The 24,771-nt window shown below is 40.4% G+C and overlaps 1 protein-coding gene across 1 annotated transcript in view; it reads right to left on the bottom strand.

The window, feature by feature from the left end:
- AHRR (aryl hydrocarbon receptor repressor) overlaps nucleotides 1–24,771 on the bottom strand; it is a 90,896-nt gene that overhangs the window by 53,976 nt on the left and 12,149 nt on the right. Inside the window, exons 2-3 of the mRNA XM_061364749.1 lie at nucleotides 19,260–19,331; nucleotides 11,724–11,905 (exon numbers count right to left, since the gene is read on the bottom strand). Of these exons, the coding sequence (XP_061220733.1) occupies nucleotides 11,724–11,905; nucleotides 19,260–19,321 (244 nt within the window). The 5' untranslated portion in view covers nucleotides 19,322–19,331. The remainder of the gene's footprint in view (nucleotides 1–11,723; nucleotides 11,906–19,259; nucleotides 19,332–24,771) is intronic.

Below are 24,771 nucleotides of genomic sequence, written 5' to 3'. Positions count from 1 at the left end.
GGAAAATCTAGAAAGTAGGAAATCAGTTAAGGTTCTGGCTATTTATCTTTCCCTTCCAGTCTACCCTGAACCTCCCTACCACCCCCCCCCCCCCCCCCACACACACACAGATTGACTGCAACCAGTAAATCTATATTTACACATGATTTCATCTATAGTAGGTGATGATTCCAGTTGAAAACTACAATGGGGAAAAGTGCTGCGAAGTACAACTTTGGTCTTGACACATCTTTGCAACGTCCATATTTCTCCTGCCCCCATGTTTAGCCTTCAGGCTCCACCCCATGCAATTCTAGGGTTGCACAGCCACCACGCACTGCTAGTGAGGCATATGAGACAGCATTTCAGAAGTTTATGAACTGACTTTATAAAAGTACTGCAAAGTCCAGAAGTTAAACGGTAGCCTTGCAATTCAAATTATGTTTTAAAGTATTAGAAAGGAAGCAATGTTTTAGATTTACATCTGAATGGAAAGGTTTTAATTTCAAGATGTTGATGGATTTGCATTCCCAAAAGTCTCATCTGAAATAATTCCTGACTATATTTACACTACTAAGTTGTCTTCGAAGGAGCTCTGACAATACTGTCATATTGTTCTCACCCATCCCTATACATGCTGCTATCTGGCAAATGTTCTTAGGACAGCTTGCTGGGATTTGCCTGATGATGTGACAAATGACAAAGAACACTAAAGCAGGAGGGACCTATACACATGAAAACATATTGTGGTTTGGTCTGAGCCTACACTTGCAGCTTTCCATCTCCATGGACCACAAGTGTCATCCTGAGGTGTGTTTTGGCCACTGTCATTGTACAGACAGAAAAGGATGGAGTTACCCAATCTGGCAAGCACCAGAGAGGTGTGTGTATACACTGACATGAAGGAGTATAGCAAAGAGATCTTTGAGCTATCTCTAAGAGTGTTGGTAGAGGCACACGGTGTCTTACGCTGCTACACAGAGATAACGAGAGCTTGAAAGAAAGTGTGGTTGTATTGGGATGGTAAGGCACATACTCTGCTGAGCTGTGCTTCTCAGAAGTACTAATTCACATGGGTTTATCCCCAAAGTGACGTAGCCACTCTGCTTCTCGTCACAGGACCCACTCTAACATCTCATTGTTACAGAGTTCTCTGGAGAGAGTTTCATCATGTGCTGTAATCCAAAAGTGAGGCTGTAGCAAAGTGAGAAAATAGGACAGTCACCCACACTGTTCTCTACCCTAAAGCTATTTATCCTGTTTGTATTCAAAGCCCTACATGGTTATATAAAGCCAAGTTAAATTCTTTATTCTGTTGGATAAGAGGTATTATCTTTCCTTTAAAAAGCATCTGCATGTAAAACAAAAAACAAAGTAAATCATTTCCTTGACAGTAGAGAAATATGTTTCCTCTCAGAGACAGCAATAACTCATGAAGCTGAGAACAAGTGCAAACCAAGCCAAAGTTCATGCCTGAGGGAATGCTTTCCTACCTCCCATCCACTGCAGCAGCAATTAGGACAAAATTATTGCTAGTACCTTCTACAGTCACTGCAATTGCTAGCAACTTCTGGAGTAAAAATGCCATCTTTCCTATGATGAAAACCAATCTTGTTTCCATATCCAAGGAAAACTTGAGCTACAGTGGAACTAAACTTACACTAAGTTCTTTCTCAGTCTCCCACATCCAAACACAATTTAACTCAGGAAAATGAGGTCAATGAAAGTCCATTATAGCTTAGGATAATAGAACTTGATCCATGGGGGACTATGAGGATATTTCAACATCTGGTACCAGGCTGGGCCAAGGAGGGTCTTAGCTGCAGAGAAAGGATTGAGCAAGCACAGTACACAGGCAGGATGAACATCACTGGATGTAAAAGACATGCATGTATCAGTCTACTCTATTAGGTAGCCTAGTTTTTTCCCTTGCCACATGCCTACATTTATTTATATTGATGCTATGTGAGACACATAGTTTGAGCTAACCAAATGCAACCAAACATAGGAAGCCTACCAAATCAGAATGGCTAAAAATGACTAAGCAAGCTGGAGAATGATGAAGATGTGCACTTAATGGCTTAAAATATTTTGGGGACTTTCCCTAGCATTGGACCAATATAGCAGCTGTGGTTTGTGGGAACACCTATAAAACCAGCTGTTGTGTGTCTGTGACCATGTTGTCTGGTTTTGAGTGTACTTCTACTATCACCAGAAACAGTGGAACTCTTCCAGTGCCAAATGCCCTTAGGAGAAATCTAGCAAAGATTCCCCTTACATCAGTTGTCATTTTCAGATCCCTGTTTTTCTAATCAGTCTTGCTAATATCAGGAGAAACACTGATGCTTACATGAATGTTCACTTGAATGGCATCCAGCAATAAAAAAGTGGTATAAGATATAGATCCAGAATCACAAAAGGAAGTCTGCAAGAAGAATCATAATGATGGTGCATTTCCTGAAGACAGCACAAACTCTATGCAGTCCAGCCCTCTTAATGCAGATGACTGACTTGGCCTAACAGCTCTGAGCTTGTGAGGTCTGACAATATAAACAACACACAGCACATGACACAAGTACATAAGAAGTACCTGAAAAGATCTGAAACTTGTTTGTAACTTAGATACTTCTTTTGCCATTACTCAAAAACTAGGTATAGAATTTATAGCCAGTCTCCAAATGTGACACTTAACATAGGTTGCACTAATAGGTTCACCTTGATCTTCAAGGGTGCCAGGAATTCAAGCAATCTAAGAGTCCTCTTGTTCTTCCTGAATATAGGCTTATCCTAAAGTAAATCCTACTTGTAGGTCTCTTCTGCTACAAAACCTGTTTTGTTTGCAGGAAAGAGAAAGCTAGCTAGCACAAGGAGGGCCGTACTCTAAAAACGAAGCACAAAGAGGAGATACAGTCATCCTCCAAGAGTCAGCAAAGGTCTTCCAAGGGTCAGAGAGATCTCCAGGTTATCCTGGACATGTAGTACAAAACAGCCTCAGCTATTTGTTGCATAGAATGAATGGTGTTCCCATGAAAAAAAGGGTAAAAGAAAAAGAGAAGCGCTGATATAGACAATATGGTGTGATAAAATGGTCTCTGTGGCAATTAAAAATGTCACAAAAGTCCTAGTGCACTCTTTGAAAATGTGTAATGTGGGGAAGAGTCGATGTGCAGCTTTCTCTCCAGAAATGAGTCCTTCCAGTTCTCAGGAATGAATACACGCAGATAGCGTGATTAAAGTCTGGATGCTTCTACTAAAATTTCACTGATGTTTTAGCACTTGTTGAGATAATGACTTGCAGACAGTAGGTCTTCCTTCAAAGATTTACTTCTGTACCACTTACGCAGCAGAACACTTTCCTTTTTTCAATTACTATATTGTTATGAATATAGTAAAATTGTAAAGCAGCAGAGAGTGGTAAATGTTTCTTACACAAACAGTCCCTTTTTGGCTGAAACACTCTGAATGCTGTGGTAATTTCAATCTGATGGTTCAATACAGACAGAAGAATAACCTTACCTGCTACCCACTCTGACCATGAAGGTTCCTTCATGCAAACTGTTGAATATGCTGCCCTAAGAAACCTAAACAACCCAAATGCTTACAGACAATCTAAAAAGCTATTAGACTGCGGACAGCAAAAACAGATACCCTACAGACATTTTGTATGTGATAAAAAAAGAAAAGTCCTTATTTCTCTTTCAAGAAAGAAATCATTAAGGCATTCAGTTTCAGAGTACAGGACTGGGTGAACTTTAAATCAGTAGAATATGTATTTAAAATCCAACCTTGTAATTGTTAAACTATTCAAATATGTTAGGCATTTCTAGACTCCAGGTATCAGCTTCAACCCTAGCTAAGCAGAGACCCACAACTGAAATCCTAAATTTGTAACTTGAAGTACAGGTTTCATCAAAAACTAGATAACCTGAAAGCCTTTTGTTATTTCAATAATGGAAATCAATATATAAATCATACCAAGAAAAGATTGCTGGGAGTGAAGAGATGGAGTCATGTTGATTTGGGCACTTTATCCGGTTCTCAGAGTAGCCTCTTTTATAATCTTTATTTGTATTTTGAATCTTTTATTATTTTACTTCCTACATCTGTTCTAAATATATCCAGTGCAAAGAACTTGGAGAGACTCCAATGAAAGGACACAAAGATGATGAGGGGACTAAGAGGAAAAGCTGAGAGAGCTGAAACTGTTCAGCCTAGAGAAAAGAAAGCTCAGGGGTGATCTCATCAGCATGTGTAAAAACCTGAAGGAAGGATGGAGCCAAGCTCTCTTCATTGGTGTCCAGTGGCAGGATCAGAGGCAACAGGCACAAAAGTGCAGGAGGTTCTGTCTGAACATCAGGAAGCACTTTTTCTCTGTGAAGGTGACCAAGCAGTGGCACAGGTTGCCCAGGGAACATACGGACTCTCCATCCTTGGAGATATTCAGAAGCTCTCTGGACATGGTCCTGGGCAACTGGCTTCCAGTGGCCCTGCTTATGTAAGAGTGTTGGACCAGATGACCTCTAGAATCCTTTCCAACTTCAACCTTCTGTGACTGTACGATTCACTAAGACTATGGGTTAAAATTTAAGGGAAAGCTTCAGGCTACTGGAACCAGCTGACAAATGAAAGAAGAAATTTTCCCATGGATATATACCCATTATAGGTCATAATTGTAACAATAAACTCAAATGTATGAGTCTAGTTTCAAAACCAGTTAAATATTGTTGTGGAAAAATTTTCCTTGCTTATGTAAAGTAAAATGTAAAAAATATATTTATACCAAAAGACCATACAGAACCTGCCAATCCAGGAAAAGGGAAAACAAAACCCAAACCACTTTAGTTGAGAGATTTTGAAAGAAAACTCTGGGAAAAGAGAAATGTTAGAGGGCGACAGTGAGGGGAAAGGGGTGTCTGAGAAACCCTGTATGTGCACTGCAGTGGAATATTGGATCCTCAGACCAAGAGCTTTGGTTCAGGTACGCAGCACTCACACAGCAGTGTTGAATAGCATTATGGAACAGATAATGCATGGAAAGCAATTGTTTTTTGCTTCCTTACCCGTCTCAGGTTTTAATTTCTTAATTTTCTAGCACTGTCACTGGAGTGACATGCGTGTCACATCAGAAACAGGTCTGTAAGCTATGCAGTGAGGATCATAGTACTAAATAGTGAGATACTAAAACAACAGCCTAATCTAAAGAACTTAATGAATGAACCTAAGGAATCTGAATCAAAGTAGTCAGAAGTCCATGTATATTTTTGAACTAGATCAATGGCCATGGACACATCAGGAGCAGAAGAAAGCTGGAACAGACTGCAAGTTATTGAGGATACTGAAAATCTGGCCAGCTGGGAGGAATTCTTTGTTGCTTTTTTCTTAAAAAGGATTAATTGAATTTCCATTAAAGATAAACATTTGTGGGAATTGGATCACACCAAACAATAAATGAGTAAAAGGAAATGACCCACTAGTATAAATGCTAAATCAGAAGAAAGACAGAAACCACAGTGTGTGCTATCCTGCCAGAACTGGCGAAAAGAATATATATATATATATATATATATATATATATACTTCTTTTTTTTTTCCGAAGATTTAATGGAAGGGGAGAAATGGGTTAGAAGAAGGAAAGACAGCTTGGGGAAAGTGACCAAGAAATCTCGTAACTGACAGCTCTTCCAGCAACAGCAATCCAAGGCACAGCAGCCAGCAGCATGAAGACACTGGACCTAAAGAAATGGGACTTCAGCAGATTTCATTCAGACTGCAGAGACCTCAGGAGGGAAGAATCTCGGAGGACACATGTCTAAGGGAAGTAGCAGCAGGATGTTCTTTCAACAAGCCAATACGTAAGAGATAACCGTAAACTATTGCAGTGGCAGTGAAGAGTGGGAAATACAAGAAACAGCCATCCTAAAATCCTGAGTTCTTCAATGACTGGAAGCTCACAGAATATTTATTATTTTTGTTTAATTAATAAAATAAAGCAGACAGGTATAAGAAGAGAAACAGAAAAGCCAATGCAGAAAATAAGATGCAGCAAGAAAAGGAAGTTTATAAAAAGTGTGCTGAAAATCCTTTAAAAATACAAGGTTGGGAAAAGAGTTTACTACTCAGCAGAAGGGAAACTACAGACAGTGAGCAGAAAAAGGAATAAGAAGAAAGTTTAAGTGTTTACTGCATCTTTTTCTTCATCAGTTAGGATTAGACAGATAACTGCCACTAAAAACCAGCAACACGACTAGTACCTCAGGCACCTGGGTTAGTTTAGTTGCATCTGGTGAGACTCATTGCAGCGTATGAGCTGAAGCATACTCAGAGCTATTAGCTATTAGTCAAAGAGAAATCGTGACAGAAAGGGGAGAGTTTGAAGAGGACAAATGTGGATTTTATCTTTAGAAAGTAAGGAAAGAAGAAAACACAGGATGGTAAGACTACCAAACTGACCTTCATCTCCTAGAAAAATACTGGAGAAAAGTTATCAAACAACCTATTTGGAAAGACTCAGAGGTAATAAGTAAAATCAACAAATCCATCAAGGATATGTTGCTATGCTACACTAAATTAATAACCTTCTAGAACTGGACATGTGGATGGGAAGAACAGGTATTACACTTCGTCATTTTAAAAAGGCTATTCCTACTGTTTCGAGTTCTCATAAATAAACTGAAGAATCTTCTTGGAAGGGAGTCCAAGCTTACTTAAGAATCCATAATCTGAGATAATCAGATTACCGATTATTTGCCGTAAAGTGGAAGGCTGCATTGTACCTATTCTTGACTAATCACGAAAAGAAGACAGAAGCAGAGAACAAGAGATTAGAGAAAATTTGGCTCTCGACAAAAAAATAACAAAGTGAAGGAGCAAGATAGGGCTGTTTTATCTAAAGAAAACTGAAGGAAACATGGGACACCTTCATGGCTGTAAAAGCTGAGGTGCCATAAGAAAAGGGAATAAATTGTTCTTCTACAGAAGGAGGGCTTAAACTGCAATAGGGGAGCTCCAGCTTGCATGTTAGGGATTACCAAGGAATATGTGGAATCACTCACATTGCAGATTTACAACTACATTAGACAAATGACCCTCATAGCTGATTCTTTACTCAGGAAAGTCCATTCTATGCCTGTTTCCTAAAATCTCAAACACTATGTGGAAGCACGTGAACTGACATTTTTAGACAGATTTTTTTAAGACTCTACAGTAATTCAGTTTAAAACCCGTTCATAACTTTAGTCTGAGTCAAGTCAAACAACATGTCTCCATGTTCGACTGTCACCGACTATGGAAAGATCTGAATTACAATTTAAATAGAAAATTTATAGAAACTTTGAATATATTTATTCACAGAGTTCATCTATGACTCTCTCTATTCCTTGTTTAGTCATCCATAAATCTATCTGATTTTCAGCTTTCAAATGAAATGAAGTCTGGAAGTAAGTAAATACAGAGAAGGCACTGAAGTCCGAAATAAACACAGGGAATCAAAATAATACTGCAAGGGAGATTTTTGTTGGGATGACAGTGCTTGTGTGCATGCATGTCTCTGTGTTTGCGTAACAGTATGTGTGCATAAACACAAAATACACGTTTGCATGCATAAAATGTCCAGATGGGAAACATAAAAAGTTATTGAATTAAATAACTTTTACATCAATTATGTAGTGAAATACACCCCCCTCCCTTCTTGAGTAATCAAAAAATTGATTCATACTGAAGTCTCTGCATTTGCAATCTAAAACTGTACTCAGCAACGTCAGTTACAATTTATTACGAATGCTTATGGCTAAAGCAATTAACATTAATTAATGGTATGTTGGAGGAAAGTTTGAGTGGCTTACCACCATAAGTTTAGTTACACTAAGAACTGAAAGATGAGGAGCTTTAAGCCCTAGTTGTAACTTTATTGGTCTGTCTAAAATGTCGCAACTATTTTCCCCAGAGGTATTGAGAAACTTAAGTTAGCTGCTTCTCAGAAAGAATCTGAGATGGTAAAAGAAAAAGGTGCTATTCTTTTTTACATGTATTAACAAAATTAATGCCTATACTAGAAGGAAACAATTTAAACAATCAAGAAAAGGGAGTTGTTTTTGAAGTGGAGCTAGACCACCTTTTTTCCTTCAGTGGAAAAACTGAGAAGTACGGGGTACTAAAGGATGTATTGTCAAGAGTGGTAAAGGAAGACAGACTACAATTAACCAATATGGAATATGGCCAAGACAGAAGCCCAGCAAGCTCAAGTGGTCACAGTCATTAAGTACTACTCCACTCCCACAGCAGCCCCTCCCAAGGCAAATTTTTGCTAGGGCCAAGTGGCCGGCACAGCTTCCTGTGGCAATTGATGTCACCCAGCCTAAGCACTGATTCAGATCTGTGCTGCTTTATTCAAGAGATCTGGTGAGACTGGGAGGTTACTGCTGCAAGCCGTTTTGAAGTAGTTATCAGGAAAATGCAAAATGACTAAATGCATATAGCCTGGGGGGAGTGGGGCTATTAATAGAGCCACTGCCAACTGATAGCAGAGATGCGAAGCCTGTAAACCAAGTCGACAGGAGAACTGATGTGAAGTCAAAGGAAAACATTTCTAAGAATGAGGGAGGCAATCCACCATAGTGACTTAAACTGAATATTAGAAAAATCTGTCTCAACAGCCAGATCTAAATTCTGAAAAGAACCAGGCCTTTGCTTAAACAACTTAACTAAGATCAACTGGCCATATGCTTCAAGGTATGAACCTGTAATAGTCTCCAATGAGGGATTATATGAGCAATGAATATTCTCTATCACCTAATACCTAACTCTTTTCAAAATGATTTTCCTACTTAAAATCAATATGGTGAGGTCTCTCCATTCCCTTTAACTGGCTATTGATCTTTACAAACGCAACATCTGTGCTACACACCCAGTATTGCGGAGCAGCTACTGAAAGGACACCTAGTGGCAAATAAATGAGTATGTCTAGAAATCTCTGGCACTCTTGGAGGTGTGTAATTATAATTATCATGGGAACTGCTGAACTCTTATGTGTTGAATCTGCAGTGTCATATACACCAATTTATGTGACAAATAGCACTATTCATGGTTTTTAAAATATGTGCTCTCACAAGTGCTTTTTAAAAACATGGAATTTAAGCTTAACTTCCTTAAAACTCACTGAACGTTTTGTTAAACAAATGATGCATGTGCCTCTGTGTGGTAAGAATATAAATCTGAATATCCTGAGTCTCCACTGCATCAATTTTAGGAATATCAGGTAGCTGAACAGAACTCATTGCAGATATGCTTTGCTTAATAATCAAGCCAAATTTCAGCTCACTCATCACCATTCCTTGGGCCCTCCATTGTGTCACTCTAAAATATCCTAAGCAATTCCTTCCCTTCGCATCTTTTTCCCCTATGAAGACAAACATCTGAAGCCTATAAACTACACGTATTTAAGCTAATTTTACTCTTTGTTTCTGTCCATTCACTTTACAGTCACTTCTTGCCTGTGTTTATTCCAAGCCCCTTAATATGTACTAATGCCCTTGTGACCAGGAGATGCCCACAACAGAAAGCTGTATTCCAGATGGAATCATGCTGGTCTCATGCAGAGAGGGATTATAACCTTCCAGTGTAGTGACACGCTGCCTCTCGGCAAACAGACCAAAACCCACACTTGGCTTTCTTGTTTATGTCAACATATCAAATTACAAGCACAGAACTATTTGCTGACCACTGTCCCTCTTCGATTACTGTTTTCATGTTCTCTTTTCCAGGTTTCTCTTTCCTATTGAACACCAGGTCCTCTCGATTAATTTGCCCTGACTGAATTAGTACTGATTTGTTAGGTCATTTTTTCCAGATACGCTGGGGGGGGGGGGTTATTGCATTTTATAACATTTCTGTATGCCAGTGCTCTGTTCTCTGTCCTCACAACATTTATAACAGCTCCCAACTTAGTACCATCCTTTGATTTAAAAAGCCACAAACAAGCCATTTCTGCTCTTCTATCCTCTTTCATCACAACAAAGATTGAATCACTGGTGTGGCTATTTTTTGTTTGCTTTTTTAGGTGACTTCCTACCGAAGTTTTTGTTTAAAAAAGTCAAATTCTGCCTTACTTCTCCACAACTACAAGGAAGTAGACTGTGACATCCATTAAGGACGCTGCAGTTCCTGCCCTTACCTAAACATTAGCACCAGTTCCTCACCCAGCTCTGTTTCCATAGCTCACCTCTCCTCCACTCCACCCTTCTGAAGCTCCAGCCTGCTCTCCATTCTTAAAATGGCATGTAGTTTCCTTCCTTTACTATAAACAATGCTTTCTGTAACCTTAGTTTCATGATGTAAACATTTAAAAATAAGAATGAAGGGAACACAAACTATGTGTTCAATTAGGTAATTTGAGGACTAAATTAAATGAAATCTCTTAAAACATGGAACATTTCAGAGTAATGAAGTCTGGCTTTGCTTGTTTTCCTTTTATCCCATCCCTGTAAAAAAGAAGACAATGGATCTTAGAAACCCTGGCAGAAGAGTCGTAAAGGCAGCTGAAGGCAGCTTATTGCTTGTGAATCCAAAAGAAACTAAAGTAAAGCTCAGAAGAAGGAGCCGTAACACTCAGGTATGTGTCCAAAGGGAAAGAGAGGCACTCTGGAAACTGCAGGGTGCTGGAGGCTAGGCAACCAGCTGCCACAGTTGACATGGGAGTCTCCTGCTACCAGTAGTATTACCATCTGTAATCTGATGTCAGCTTGCAAAATGCCCTGAAATCTGCCAAAGCTTATTCAAACTGGCATTTCTTTTATATTTAAATATATTTTAAAAGCAAGAAACCAACCAACAGATCTTATTCTCTAAGCAGAAAAAAAAAAAAGAAAAAAAATAGGGCTCCTTTGTATACACTATACGTAATAAAGAATAGTAACGGAAAGGAGAAAAGAGTAGTAAAGGAAAGATAATGTCCATTAAAAAATGCTTCTGTTCACCTCTGCATTCCACCTGTAAGTTTTGGTGAATTATACTCCTTCAAATAGGCTTTTTCTTTATTATTATCATTTTTTAAACAGCTCTAGAGAGGATTTTTATTGTTAAATCCCTAATCTGAATTTTGCTCTTGTGAACCCTTCAGCAACAGAAAAAAATGGAAACTGCCTGCAAATGTGAGAGAATTCTTATGTACATCTGAACATGCACATTTGGCTTTCGTTGTGTGGTGTACCAGACAGCTACAAAAACAAAGTGTAGCCTATTACAGAGTTAGTAAACACTTTAAACTTTGGATCTCACTTATCCTGAAAGACAGTGACCTTTCCAGCCTTTCAAGCAAGCCTATTTCCTCTTGGCATACAGCCGACACAGGTAATGCAGTAGTTGTTTGACTTTCACATCGTCTTTAAACAGGTATTGTGAACATGCATGATAATAGCTTCAAAAAGGCAGTTCAGCATATGTACAGGCATTACACCTCCCCTAGGCCTCTTTGCTGGTTTGGGGGCTTTACAGTCCTGTTTTCCTGTTTCTGAAAGCCTGCTGGGGAAGGGTGAGGGGTATTCCATTATTTGGTGAAAAATACACAAACAGCATAGAAGGAAATGCACAATATTTCCAACACAACATCCCAAAATAAGTTCAACAACAGGTTGCTTTTTTTCTTCCTTTCTCTGTACAATACTACTTGCTAATTTTACTCAGGTTTAGTAGAAAGCAGCAATAAATGAGAGGGAGACTTTTAGTGGGATATCAATATCTTAGAGACCTACCTTGAAAGAAACTTTTGACTCGGAGATAGCTGACACTAAGACGCAAGACAGAAAGTTTGTCCAGCTTCGATACGATGTCGGGTGGAAAAGGCAAGAGGCTGGCCAGATGATCCAGTTCTGCGTTCAGGCGGTCCCTGTGTCTCTTCGAAGGATTTGATTTTTCATTCCCAACTGCAGGCCTTCTGTGGTGGAGAACACATTTTTGATTACCCGTTTTACCTCCAGATAGTACAACCAGAGACTGAGATGTTGTCTGCAATTAGTTGGTTACAGGCATATTTAATCTAGCTGAGATGAAAATCTTTCTGTCCCCTGCCAAAAAGAGAAAACCATTCTTCATTTGCCATAGTGCAAAGACATGCACATTGGCCTCTTTTTCCATCTGCCCAGTGAAAAACAGACAAAGAACTGATACCTATTACTCAGGAGCCTCTCACCCTAGGGGAATGGTTAATATCTTCATGTTCTGGTCAATAGGGAAAAACAATTTCTCATCTATGTTGTAGAAATTAGGGTCAGAACAGCAGAGGAAAATTACCATGACTAATGCATGAACCCATTGAATACCCACTGCATTCATTCAAAGCATCTTAGATCAATTAGTTTAATGACTCTAAGTTAACCTGTGGGTCAGAAAATAAGTAAGAGCCTGTCTTTTGACATGAGTTTAAAGAGTATAGGAAGCAGGGTGAAAAGATGTTCTTTCCTCAAGCTCAAAAATCCTGTGAACATACACACATTTACCTTGCTACACCACTAGTAACAAAGATAAGAATATGATTTCTCTCTTGAGAGCATTGATATTCTTCCTACAACATAAAGATTGATGCTACCCAGTTTTCTAAGCCAAGCCCTCCTAGTCCATCCCCATTTCATGTCCTTCTCATGCAGTAGACAAGACTGGATACCTCACAAAAGCTATTGTGAAAATACATTAAGATGAAATACATCACAAATGAGGAAGGTCAATTTTGGTGTGTCTGCTGATATTCTTCTCACAGGATGTGTAAGATGCTGTTCTCAGGAGGGAGAAAAGGAAAAGCTGGGTATTTGCACAAAATGGGAACCTGATTTCCAGCACAACAGCAAGAGGTGGTCAGTGCTGAAGAACTGACTTGTCTGTTAAGCAAGATGACCTGAGTGGTGTTTGAGAAGGTGGTTATCTCCAGCAGACAGCCAATGCTGGACCCAGCAGCAGTCAAGTGCATTATCCAGGAATGGGCCACAGGTCACTGGAGCCATAAACTACATGGACCAACAATATGAGAAGAGGGAGTGCTATAGCCCTAGGCTATAGCTGAACTGGCATCAAACCAGGGGATTTAGCACTGTCTGCTGGTTCTCCACACACTCTTGTAATGCCCATGTTCAAGTTCTTATTGTACCACATTGCCACATTCTTCCTGAGGCATTTCTCAATGTCTCTTATTCCTCCAGAATAAAAGACATTGAGGAAAAAAAAAAAAAAATCAATGAGGAAAAGATGGAAAAATACTCAAGAATGGGAACTGGTAGGAAAGGAAAATATGGGTGTGCTAAGTTTCCACTTTCACCTCACTAAAGCGAGGATCATAACCATATGTATCTTAACTGGTGCTCCAGTGGAGAATCGGAGGAAAACTAATTATTTGCAGCACTTTACTACTGCATTTCCATGCTCCATGCATTTATTATATTTTTCAATAATAATTTAAGTTTAAGCATTAGTATTTCACAAGGTGGTCAAAGGCTTAAATTACAACATTTGCATGTTCCCCTCTTGTAAGTGTGATATTAACTTATCATTGCAACTGTGGTTTAAAAAAATGTTGTGCTTACAAATTAGCTAAAAAAAGGATCGATGTTTTGTGCCTGTGGTTGCTGCCAATTAAAAATCTCTTAAGGCAAAGTAGGCATGAAAAAATCACGCTCCTTTTGAGGGCCTCGCTTCGTTTTAACAGGACATATTGATGGACAGAATGAATGAAAATATATTTGAGGTAGGTGTCAGTGAAAATAGGTAGTTCCTGCTTTCTCATTCAACATTGCCGATACTGATATGTGGCCCTTCAATAACACAACCAGTTGCTTTCAAAGACATGGGGAAGATTTTGTTGATTGGAATCAACACAAAGCTTTCCTGCATTACAGAGAGCAAAAAAGCAGCAAATAATGTACTCAACAAAGTAGGAATGCTCTTTTTTCACTTTTCCAGTTCTTTTTTTTTTCCCCAAAAAAGGTTGTACATATTGGGCACTAATTTTTGCAGTAGACACTGAAGCTCAGCCATCCTTACTGTGGCCCCAAAAGGATGTCTGACCTGTGGAGAGCAGTAATTCTGTGGGAATATAGCCTATAGCCGAGCAGAAGCTGAAGAACATCAGCTTTTACTAATTGCTTTTTACATCTGACAAACCAGCTGAAGCAAGGAAGCGATTTAGGACAGAAAAAAATTAATTCCAATAAGGAAATTTAGACTGATGAGTTCAAGGGGCAAAAATTGTCAAGATTAACATTGAATAGAAATAGAAATTGTTCAAGCCTACTTGCCTCATAGAATACTGACTGCTCTCTGCCAGAGATGAATGGTTTGAGGCCATTATGTGCACTGTGTTTGCACTGACTGTAAGGAACAGTTTTCTAGAGATTGCAGGGAATGGTGTAAAAAGACTACAGGAGAAAGTTCAGGACAGAGTCTTCCTGAAAAATTAAGGAAATGATTCAGTAAGGGAGTGAATCCAAACAGAGGTTTGATGTAAGTGGCAATGAGGTGCCAAGTGGATTCGATTTTAAACAATGCAAGTTCCATGGAAAGGCTGGCTTAGCTATCCATAAACAGAAAAGGGCAGGCAGGGAAATTCTTCAGTGGGATGCTCTGAGGCAAATCGAAATTCTAGCCCTTACTTTGAGCTGATAGTAGATAGTGCTTGTGTTTCTGTTAAACTCCAGATTCTCAAACTCTGTAGCACTCTTGATGATACCTTTCTTATTCTGCTTTTCATCCAACACTACTACAGTGAAGTAGCACATATAAAATAAAGTTGGCATTTCCTTCTTTGAGTGGTTAACCCATCCAAATGCTGCTATGCAGTTACAAGTCCTTGTACCTGTACAAGACCCATATCGGCCGTCCCTGTTCTGTAGGAACTGAGTGTGGGACCTGGTGCAGAGAACTTTTTCTGTTTTGGTAGTACGTACGTAAGGCACTGAGCCATTTGGGCTGTAATGATTCAGTGTGCCTATGACACACAGACTGCCACTAGTGTAAACCAGTTTGGTGAGCTTGCAGAGGAATTTCCTGCAACTACAGCCCTGTCTGCTGCTCTCTACCCTCTGCGGGAGCCCTACCCTGTTAACGAAAAGTTTACTCTGAATGAGTTTATTAAGTATCCTTTAAACCAGCAAATGACCTAAACTGAGAAAAAGCTAATTATTTACTATGATAGCAAGCATTTGGTAAGAAGGGAAAGGGAAGAGAGAGACCATAAGATGCAACAGATAGGTAGGCTAAGCACAAAGTAACAGCAAGATGATTCTCATGAAGGCACTGACCAGAACCCACAGCCACTGAAATGTGCTTGAGCATTGCACAGGTATCCTGGTAGAGCTGAGCTCCAGTGCCAGCTGTGCATTTGCAGATGTTTGGCGTCTTCTACGAACCAAAAGGACCAAATGACAGAAAGCTATTTGAGGGAAAGGGGGACCTTTGCCACCTTCTACCTCTTCTGGGTCTTCACAGCAAAGAAAGGCAAAAGCAAAACTAATGGTCAAGAAGACATCAAACTGATAGAGCAAATGAGAGGTGGGATAGTGTGGTCTCAAGGAAGAGGAAGGGCTATGCCACAGAGGACCGTAAAATGCAGACTAAAAAGCAGGAGAGAGCTGCACCTCCTGAAGTCTCTGTTTACCCTGGCACTGGTACGGTTCTGGCTGAAGTGGGCAGTTTCGAGCAGTTATTGATACACGCAGAGCTAGGACAGCTGTAATTTGCCTTTAAGTTGCTGTAAAACATTACAAGAAAAGTTTTGTTGGAGGGAGAGAGTTTTACAAGATGCCAGGGCTTGAGACGAAGAAGTGGCTGGAGCTCTCAAATGGTAACGGCATTGCCTTAGCATTTCTAATATAAACATTAATTTCAGCACAGTGATTTTAGTTGGAGGTTAAAAAAAAGATCTCTTTTAGTGTTGGTTTAGTTTTCAGATGCTTGAATTACCAGTAAAATGTTAGATTCCAACAGGAAACAAACACTTGGTAGAAAATGTTTCCTTTAGTGAAAAATCCAGTTCTCTGGCTGAAAAGCCTATCTGATGGAAAATTTCAATCAGTCCGAGCTCCAGGTGCTTGAATTGAGTCCAGAAAAGCCACATTCTTTAGTGTAGACCATATCTAATGGGGTTTGTTTGGCAGCTTTCTGGGGCAAAAGGAGAACAGCTAGGGGAGTTTATTTATTTGCATGCATAAAAGTAGAACTTAAACCCAGTGCACTGCCTGAAGAATGGCAACCTAATGAAGACAGTCTCTCCTGGTTCTGTGTAGAGAAAAAGATACAAACATATTAGATCCTCTCAGTAAAATAAGTTTTCCACACATTCTTCCACAGTATTGTGGGTCTCTGAATTCCCTTAAACACTTAAACAGGGGAGTGACACAGTAAACAATGAGAGTGCTGAGGCACTGGCACAGGTTGCCCGGAGAAGCTGTGGCTGCCCCATCCCTGACAGTGTTCGAGGCCAGGTTAGATGGGGCTTTGAGCAACCTGATCTAGTGTGAGGTGTCCCTGCCGATGGCAGAAGGGTTGGAACTGGATGATCATAAGGTCCTTTCCAACCCAAACCATTCTGTGATTCTGTAATTCTCCTGTAGAGCTTCTACATATATTTTCATTACTGTTATGTAAAATTACCTCAGAATAGACTGTCTGTACCTGAAAAGCCATGAACATGATAAGCAATATAATTCAGTGACATCCTGTATTAAAAGCCAGATGCAGGATCACCACCTGGCTTAACAGCCTGATCACAAAAAACTGATGGAGAAGCAGAGAGTTGCCCTCCTGGGATGCACTGAGTATGGGTAGGTATGAACATCTCAGTTGTTCTGCAGAGCGGAAAGCTGCACCTCTGCCCTTGGAATCCTGACCGGCAAAAGGACTAATCCACGCATCCGTACAGAAATCAAAGTATTCTGCTCAAACTGGCACCTGAGATTGTTTATTCCTTTGTCAGGAGAAAGTTAAACTCTAGAGGCTGTTAATTATAAAAACTGAGGACCCATCATTAGGACTGGCCAAAGAATTCCCATCAACTTTTATTCCTGTTAAAAATTAGGTTATTCAACTGAACAAATACCTGTCCCTTGACCATTATCAGAATGGCAAGGGGAAAAGTAGAACAAGGCCATGGCAGAAAATCCTCTATGCTACCAAGAAAGAGAAAAAAGCTGTACTAGAAATGGTACCACGTGGATGAAAATCGTGACTAAATATCCTGTTCAGTTAATAGGCTTTGTCTACCCTTCTAAATTCAAGATAAATGATTTGAGGCAGCATAACAGTAAGGATACCTCGGAGTCCTGAAATGTCATTAAGATTTGTAGGACTGAAGGACATAGACTGTGAAAGGAGCTCTGTCAGCCAGCCAGTCTTGGTCATTCAGAGCCTCTTTAGATGAGAGTTAGGAAGTCCCTGAGTGAGGGAATGAGCACAGGAAAGGCTTACCAGAGACGAAGCCCACAAGCAGATAAGGTTTGAGGAAGAGACCAGTGTTACCAGGAACTGAGAAACCATCCTCAGCAAGTGATAAGTAACTAACCACAGAAAATAGAGGGCTGGCTTCAGTGCGGGAGCTCAGTATTATAATAATACAAATGATTCCCTTTGTTTTAATCAAAATCAGGTTTCCTAATCAAAATTTTCTATGTTGTGGCTGGATAAGCTCATGCTCATGTACCTCTATTGAAAATAGCAAAGCTATTTTCAAGGTAGTATACTGCGATGGCTTCTAAGGTGAAAACTTGGTTCCATCAAGGTATGTTGGATTTTGCTTCTGATTTTGTTGAAGTCAGAACTTAAAAAAAAAGGCTTATGAGGACATTTCCACCCTTTGACAGGAAGTTGTTCTCTTAACCATTGCATTTACCTAGAAGTGACCTCTGGGAAAATTTCTAGCTAGCATACACACTCCAAACATGAAGCTTAATGTTTCTCAGAGCAGCTGCACCTCTCCCTCCTTTCTCACAAAAATGATGATCCATGAACAGTTCTGCACAGAGGTAATTTCATGTACTAGAGCAGTCCATACCTCATGCAGTTATGAAGTTAAATACCCACATCCATACTTGAACAGTAGTGCCGAAATGTTACATACGCTTTGGATTTAACACTGATATTGCATGAAGAATCATTTTTTTATGTCATTATCTTTGTCTATCGAAATTGTCACCTATGATGTATTTTGCACTAAAAGAGATATTTTTAAGTGGGAACAAGTAGTTCATGTGCAGCTACTCTCCAAAACCCAAACAAAGTCAACAGATCTCACTCAAACATTCAGAGACACTCCCCTTTGACTTTGGACCAATATATACAACTTTAAGCCAAGTGAGTTATTTTTAGAAGCTCTGAACAACCAAAAATAGGGAAATCTATTTTAGTTACCTTTTCATCCTTAAATCATCTGTGAAGGCCACCAGTGCTACTTCATAATTTTAACACAGTAAAAATGTGTGTTTCATAACCATATCATCAAGTGTAACACAGAAGATGTGGGATGATTCTATTAAAAACCTTCATTTCACAGAGTGGTTTATGGCATCTGGAAATCATTTTACATTTGAGCGATAGCAACCTTCTTCCACTCCCATTTCAAGCATGTTGTAGTAACAACTTCCCATTGCTTTTTTTCTTTTTCTGCTTTGCCTTCACACGTACAATTCCTCTCTCCTGTTTTTCTCCTAAAGAAAGCAGCCCCAGAGTAAATAGTGGTGAAAATGATGTGTGTTTTATGCAAGAAGTGAGTCACCAGTATGCTTTTTCAGTTGGCTGAACTGACCCACTTTCCAGGCTCGCACATGTTGGACGTAGCAATGCCCCAAGCAAGGCTAAGCCAAGGAAGGGGGAAGCCAGCACGCTGGTGCCACTCGACACACAGCTTCTCCTTGAACGGGCACCAGGGAACACAGAAGTGCAGCTGGAGCAGTTATGCCTTCAGCGCACTGCCCAGCTGACATTTAGTCCAGCACTATCTTCTGACTAGGAAGAGCACTGTCCATCTTCACATAGCATTGTACTCTGTGTACACACTGAGTACGCACCACAACTACCACTGGGCTCCTCCTGGGACACCTAGTGATGGGTAAGGACAGTTTGACCCACACTCAGCATCCTTTCTGGAGCCAGTCTTAACCATGAAAAGCCAGCCTCCCAGCCAGGGTTTTTTTGCTACAGAGATTAGGTCTCTCCTGTGCTTGCAAACAATAGAGGAAGAAACTCCTTCTTTTACCACATTTCTAGCACATAGATTTGGAGGAAGATACCTCCTGATGAATATGATACTTAACTGTTTCTGAATGGGTTTCCTCCTTTTCCTCCCAGCATATAGGCATTCCCCCGGAGGAATCATTGTTTGGATGCTGCAAAACAAAAGGAGTATGTTTCTTAGTTTAGAGGTTTCTGGATTTCATATTGCTGTACAAAATGACAGCAGCGAGAAAGTTCAGCCGAGGAAAATGTTTGTTCCTTGAGTGTGGCATTCAACAACACTAAAAAGCATAGTGGCATTAGTTAAGATAGAAGATTAAGGCTTATTCCAATTTCCTACCTTAATATTATTAGAATATTGATGTTTATATTCAATTTTCATTTTTTCAAATCAAGCATTCCAGATATGGTATAAAATGGGTATAAAATACATCCTGTTTATTGGATATCCAAATTTTTTCCCCTTCTAGGCTCATTTTTAAACTCAGCTAAACAAATAAGAACGAGTAATATTATCCATCATCTTCTGCAGGGAGGATTTCACATGGTTTTTAATACACAGGAATATTGTCTTCCATTACTGACACCGTGATAAGTAGGATGCAATTATACAAATCAGCATTTTTCCAGGTCCTCACATCCTCATTTTTAAAGACCTAGAGTATATCTGTTGACAGCTTGAGAAGTGACACACAGTATTGTGGTTAGCACTAGGACCCAATGCAGTGCTGATGAAGGTGACAATTTTCAGACAAAACTTAACCTTATTACTGCTCCCTTTGAGCACATTAGCCTTAGAGACATTGCAAGCTCCGAAACAAGTCTTTGCATTCAGTTTGTTTAAGTCTTCTGGAGATTAGCTGAGTATCAAGGTCTCTTGATTTTTCTGTATGAAAGAGTATCTTAGTCTTACTGTGTGCTGTTCAACAGCGGGTGCACAATGCCTGACAAGTTACTGTATCTCAAGCGTATTTGCTGCTTTGTGTAAGATGTAAAATTAAGAGGAGCTTCTATGTCACTGTATCAGATCCCTTGGTACTGAAGAAATGTATGTCATGTAATGCAATCATAGACTTTCTGAACTTCATTTAAAAACTGTTTAGAGGAGCTTTGCTTTTCATTGAGAGACAGCTTTCTGATAACTACAAACCTTTTGCTTCCCAGCTGAGATTTGTTCATGGTCATTTTATGCCCATTTGTTCTTCTGCCAACATTGTCTTTTAGTTTAAATAGCTCTTCCTCCTCTGTCGTGTTTACTCATTGCCATATTTTTAAATATCAGTCGTATCTTCAGTCAGCCTTCTTTTTTCTATTCTGGGACAACCCAAACTCTTTTACTCCCCTCTCATGTTACAGACTTTTTACTCTTCCTATCATCTTAGGAGCCTTTATTTTCTCCTTTCAGTCAATCTGTCTGAGACACGCATAAGCATAATCGTGCACAGTATAGTAAGTAAAACCTAGAAGTATTTAATAGATGCATACATACTCATCTTTATTGACAAACTGTTAATTCTTAATGGGAATTATTTCACTTGATAGTAGCATGACTGTTTTTTTCCTTTTTCATAGCCATTATCCAATTCATGGCTCACAGTCATCCTGTGGTCACCTAATATGCACAGTTCTCTGTCTTCATGCATCATTTCCAATAAATGAGTTCACAGTTTATGGATGAACTGACTTCTAGTGGCCAAGTGCCTAGGCATCCCATTCATGCAGTTAATCTCCAGCTCATTTTTGCTATGTGAGAACTGTGTCCTTTTCTGTGTTGATGAAGTTTACTGCTGCAAATCTGGTTTTGCATGAAATTTCTTAGTAAAAATGTGATTGTATAAAAACTGATAGTTGAGGAACTCTGCTTGTAGTTTCTCTCCTTTTCCTTTCACCACGTGCTGTTGACCCAGTTCCTTCCCCCAGCTCTTTAAATTCTTAACTCAGCAGTACAGCATCCTTCACTAAATTGAGTTAGATTAGGTCTACCATATTTCCCTCGTCTGGAAAATTAGGTGTTTGTACAACAGACAGCTGTCAGCTTACTTTGTCAAAATCATCTAAACCTACATTCCATTTTTACTCCATTACACAACTAACTACAGCCATTTATGGTTCCTTCCTTGAGAAGTCGTTCTAAAATGATGCATAATACAGAGATCAGATGAACAAGTCAGTAGTTGCCTTCTCTCAATTTTAGCTGGTGATGGAAAAGTCAGTCATTCTCCAGTTGGTGCAGTGTCAGGTGCAGAGCATTTCTGGAAATAAACAAAATCTTTCTTTCTTCCCTATTACCAAGACGATTTCATGTCACCTGATATTGGTGAATTGCCTGGCCAGAATCTAAGAGTGATATGATACAGTGCAACAAATACTGTTCCAGGTTAAGAAAGTTTGTTTATCCTGCAGCCTTTACTTAGATAAAGTCTTCTCACCATCTTCAAAGTCCTGGTTAGTTTAGTCTAGTCTACAGGGTGATTTTTTCAACGGTCTGAGAGTTAAAATTTCACCTACCCCAGTGGGTTTTCTGCTCCAATGGAAAGCTGAAATAGGGTGAAGATGTCAAAACAGTTGCTTTAGTTTCCTGTGAGACCTTACATTAAAACACATTTCTTTATGTTTGTAGTGGGTTGACCTTGGCTGGACACCAGATGTCCACCAAAGCTTCTGTATCACTTCCCTCCTCAACTGAACAAGGGAGAGATAGGGGTAGGGAGAGATCGCTCAGCAATTACTGTCATGGGCAAAACAGATTCAACTTGGGTAAAGTAGTTTAATGTATTACCGATCAGAGTAAGGTAATGAAAAATAAACCCAAACTGAGAAACACCTTCTCCCCACCCCTCCCTTCTTCTTGACCTCAACTTCACTCCCAAATTCTCTACCTCCACCCTGCCGGTGGCACAGGGGAACAGGGAATGGGGGTTGTGGTCAGTTCATCCCACGTTGTCTCTGCTGCTCCTTCCTCCTCAGGGGAGGACTCTTCGCACTCTTACCCTGCTTCAGTGTAGGGTTCCCCCCACAGCAGACAGTCCTTTATGCACTTCTCCAGTGTGAGTCCTTCCCACAGGCTGCAGTTCTTCATGAGCTGCTCCAGTGTGGGTCCCTTCCATGGGTGCATCTTTCAGGAACAGGCTGCTCCAGTGTGGGTCCCTTCCGTGGGTGCATCCTTCAGGAACAGACTGCTCCAGCATGGGCTCCTCTATCTCCAGGGCCACAGATCCCGCCAGGGCCACAGGTCCTGCCAGCACCCTGCTCCAATGCAGGCTTCCCCAGGTTTGCAGCCTCCTGCAGGCATCTCCCCGCTCTGGTGTGGTGTCCTCCACTGGCTGCAGGTGGAGATCTGCTCCACCATGGACCTCCATGGGCTCCAGGGGAATCTCTGCTCTGATGCCTGCATCACCTCCTGCCCTCCTGCACTGACCTGGGTGTCTGCAGGCCTGTTGCTCTCACATGTTCTCACTCCTCTCTCTGGCTCCAGATTCTTTTGCAGTTTTGTTCCCTTTTCTAACTATGTTATCCCAGAGTCAGTCACTACCACTGTTGCTGATGGGCTTGGCCTTGGCAGTGGTGTGTACATCTTGGAACCAATTGGTGTTGGCTCTGTTGGAGGGAAGCTTCTACCAGAAGCTACCCCTGTAGCCCCCCCCCCCCAAAAAAAAACCCCGCCACGCAAACCCAATACAATATTGTAATACTTTCGTGTTCTCAGTCCTTTCCGTTCATAATATGAATGTATGACTCATAGTTCATATTTCAAAACAGTGTCACATGCTAGACTTCCCTTCTCTTGCTTTCATGAGCAAAATTAGAAGGAGAAAGATTTGGGCTGCATAATTCAACTAAAAACTGAAAGTTAAGAGTTCATTTGATTTCCCAAAAGGACCACGTTGTCTTAAAACCCATTCTGGTTCAGCCGATGAATATGTGACAGCGAACAGAAATAAATGAAAAGACCTCAGTATTCAAACTGAAAACCAGGAAATAAATACCAAACAATACGAGCTAGAATTTATGAAGTGTAAACTGCTGGTTAAGAAAGATAAAGGCCCACAGGAAAATTCACAAGTTGCAGCACTGAAGAGAAAAGATAATATGCTTTTAGAAGACTATTATGGACAAAATAAGTCCAAGATGGAGGTGGCTGTATGCTAGAACTGCATAAAAGGTGACAGTGTTCAACCCATTTATTTCTAGTCTCTGAAAAGAAGAAGAATCGTGCACTTGCGTCAAAAAGAGAATAAACCATGCACTCTTCAGGCTTTCTGCAGGAACTATCTACAGAATTAGAACAAGGGGTTACCACAGCAACATGGTATGAAGCACTGCCTCAGCCACTGAGCACCAGCCTCCTAGATATGGATACAGCCAAGAGGTGCTTCTGCTACTACCACCACTGCCAATAGTGGCACGCAGATAAAATGAGTTTGAGAATGAATGTACAGGAATAATGACAAAGTCAGAAAGCTCATGGCCAATGGTCCTAAAAATACAGCTGAAAAAAGCACTTGAAGTTATTGTGCTGCACAAAACCATAGGTCAAGAAAACATTTCTTTTAAAAGATGAAGAGCACATCTGCATGGTCCCACCTGGACTGCGCCCTCTTCTGATGTCTGCTGAGAGCAGTGAGCTCTGCTCTGCACTGCTGGGACAGAACAGCCCATCTCCACCGCTGCAGGAGGCTGAGGGCTCCTTCCCTTACCAGCCCAGCAGCCTCATCTGTGAATGAGAAACAGGAAGCCGGGGGAACTGCACTCAGCTGCTCAGACCAATTGTGCTCTTTCCTCTCTCTTTTCCTCTGCAACACCTGAGAGTCCTCACATGTTTGAAGAAGGCTGAAGGTGAACCTAAAGCAGCAACCTTCCACCCCTCCAGCAGAAGGAGAGAGGCCGTGCAAGCTTGAGGAGCTTCCGCAAGCGGAGAGCTGGAGCTGAAAGGAACAGAACTGCTGGGAAAGGGCAGATGTAGGCCGTGATCATTCACTTATGTCAGATGCTTTTAATCACTGCTGCCATTAAGTCATAATGAATCCCTGAACAGTGGGGAAATCCAAAGGGTTGAAAGGCAGCTGCTATATGACAATCTTCAGAGAAGGGAAACATAACAATCCAGCTAACCACCGGATGGCAAGACTGACATCTCATCCCAAGCAAAATACCAGAAAGCTGATAAGAAAGACAAATGACATAATTTAACAGAATTCTAGGGAATATCATCCTCTTTGGAGTGAAACTAGCTCACTGGGAAGATATCACTTCTAGCTGATGAAAGGATTCACTTGTATTAGTACATCATTTAACGCAGCAGCACAACGTACTGATTTTTAAAATCCACAAGGAAGTATTTTAGTGCAGAGTTTCTGTAAATAAAGAATTAGTCACAGATTTATAATAATGAAATTAAATAAAATAGAGTAACCACAGAGAAATCAGGCTGCTGAGTAGAAAGGTGTTTATAAAGGTCTTACAGGCACCAAGGTTCAACACAAAGACATTGGTGATAATATTTGCAAAGTTATAAAAATTTATAAGGGTGGTAAATAGTGCTGGAGACAGAGAAAAGTAGAGCAATCTGGGGTGCCTGGAAGGCTCTTTCTG

This window comes from Neopsephotus bourkii, unplaced genomic scaffold (assembly GCF_033783945.1).
Source record: "Neopsephotus bourkii isolate Nb327-2 ecotype Australia unplaced genomic scaffold, CSIRO-AGI_Nbou_v1 NB_1248, whole genome shotgun sequence".
Classification (NCBI taxonomy): domain Eukaryota; kingdom Metazoa; phylum Chordata; class Aves; order Psittaciformes; family Psittacidae; genus Neopsephotus; species Neopsephotus bourkii.
This window is presented reverse-complemented; position numbering and strand designations above follow the sequence as displayed.